Source organism: Pteropus vampyrus, unplaced genomic scaffold (assembly GCF_000151845.1).
Source record: "Pteropus vampyrus isolate Shadow unplaced genomic scaffold, Pvam_2.0 Scaffold504, whole genome shotgun sequence".
Lineage (NCBI taxonomy): Eukaryota > Metazoa > Chordata > Mammalia > Chiroptera > Pteropodidae > Pteropus > Pteropus vampyrus.
Window position 1 is genome coordinate 314,489 of NW_011889285.1, and position 2,132 is coordinate 316,620.

Genomic DNA, 2,132 nt, shown 5'->3' on the forward strand with positions numbered 1-2,132 from the left:
CATTCATTTATTCACTTAACATTTTCAACAAAACCTAATAATTTTTATTCAGTAAAGACCATATTACATGCCTCATCTACCCATTAATTATTACCTTCTCTGTCTTTTTTTTCCTGCTAGTTCTTTCTTTCTTTTTTATTTAATTGATTGTCTCTCTGCCTTTGCCTCTCTCTCCTGCAACCTCCCTTAGAAATAGAGGGGAAAAAAAAAAAAGGAAAAAAAAGAAGTAAAATCAATCTCTTCATCCTTGTGACTGTAAACTTTTTACTTTCCGATAAGACCATCAACTAAGATCTGGGAAACAACCGGACTCTTTCCTCAGTAGCCCCTCCCCAAATCCAGAGCTTGCATCTGCTTTATATATAGTGTCACATAGATGGGTCCCAGGCAGTTGCACTTTTAAGTTTCAGTGATTACATGATTCTATAATTTTTTTAAATTTATAATTATTATATAATTCACATACCACAAAATTCAGTTAAGTGTACAAAAAAAGACAGAGAAGGTGATAATTACCTTTAGTAGTTTTTAGTGTATTTACATAATTGTGCAATCATCACCAATATCTGATTTCAGAACATTTTCATCATTCTAAAACAAAGCTCCATAGAATACAATTAAAAGACTTAGGTGGCAATTTTATTTTAAAATATCAGTATTTGCAATACACTGCACATTATATCCTCTTCTACTATTTAAATATTAAATGGTAATTTTTAGATGTTAACTTAATGTTTTTGAGGGGGCATATACTATTTCAAAATAATTTTAGAAAATACCCAGGCAAAAGATTTAAAGACCACTCATTTGATAGGTACAGTAGTGCTTCCTTATTCGTGGTTTTGCTTTCTGTGGTTTCAGTTACCTGTGGTCAACTGCGATCTGAAATTATTAAATGGAAAATTCCAGAAATAAACAATTCATAAGTTTAAAATTGTGCACAGTTCTGAGTAGCATGACAAAATTTTGCATCATCCTACTCTGTCCACTGGGGACTTGAATTATATCTTTGTCCAGCACGTCTACACTGTATACCCTACCTGCCCATTGGTCACTTAGTAACCATCTCGGTTATCAGATTGACAGTAGCACTATCACAGTGCCTGTGTTCAAGTAACCCTTATTTTTCTTAATAATTGCTCCAATTCTCAAGAGTAGTTTAAGCTTTATCACGGGTAGATAGATACATATAGCGAAAACCGTAATACATATAGGGTTCAGTACTATCTGTGGTTTCAAGCATCCGCAGGAGGTCTCGGAACATATCTCCTATAAATAAAGGCAGACTACTGTATATAAAAGGGAAAAGAGTGTAGTACTTTGAAGGCTTTGATTGAAGGAATCATTTGGTGCAAAAGCTTGATGTATGTCTCATGTCACCAGATATGAGACATATCTGGCTAGAAGACTGATGTTTGCTCCCAGGGCTAACTTCATGGACGTGAAATCTAGGCAGCAGCATAAGGCTCATTCTCAGAAGTGTTCTGTGTTTGGTTGAATGTCCTGCTGACATGTTCTTGAAATTCTTAGTAATTTATTTTTGAATTTAAGTTTTATAAAATGAAGACTAGTGGGACAATAGAATATAAGAATGCTCACAGCCATTTATTGCACCGTATTTGCATATAGCATGTAGATGCCCCATATAGATGCACACAAAATACCATGAATCCACGACGTTTGGAAATTCAGTGAGATGCACAGTGTTAAGGAGGAAAGGGAAAAAAAGAGCAGAGGAGAGAAAGTAAGAGAAGGGAAGAGAAACATAAATATTACTAGATTTTATTTCCACTTCTCTTGAAAATTCCCTGTGAAAAATTTTCCTTCCATATTTCTTCCTCCCCTTTTCAATCTCTCCTTATTCCCTTTATAAGAACAAACACCATGACTCAAATCCCTAGATCATACCCCTTGGGTTTTCATACCTGAGTGTCACAGAGAGTCAATAAATAACCTCACTTACCCAGCTCCTTGACCAAAGAGGCTGCAACCAGAGCTAAACTAAAGATACTCATTGAGCTCACAAAACTGAGGACAAATTACACATTTCAATCCAGACGTTTCAACACTCAGACCTCATTATCCCCCAAATCACACCTATACAACCTGCACAAAAACACAGCTTTCACAGC

The 2,132-nt window shown here is 35.4% G+C and overlaps 1 protein-coding gene across 1 annotated transcript in view; it reads left to right on the top strand.

Annotated features, from left to right (window-relative positions):
* Positions 1 to 915, top strand: part of LOC105307598 (olfactory receptor 52D1-like) — a 1,834-nt gene extending 919 nt beyond the window's left edge. Inside the window, exon 2 of the mRNA XM_011383150.2 lies at positions 862 to 915. Within this exon, the coding sequence (XP_011381452.1) occupies positions 862 to 915 (54 nt within the window). The remainder of the gene's footprint in view (positions 1 to 861) is intronic.
* Positions 916 to 2,132: the final 1,217 nt, after the last annotated feature.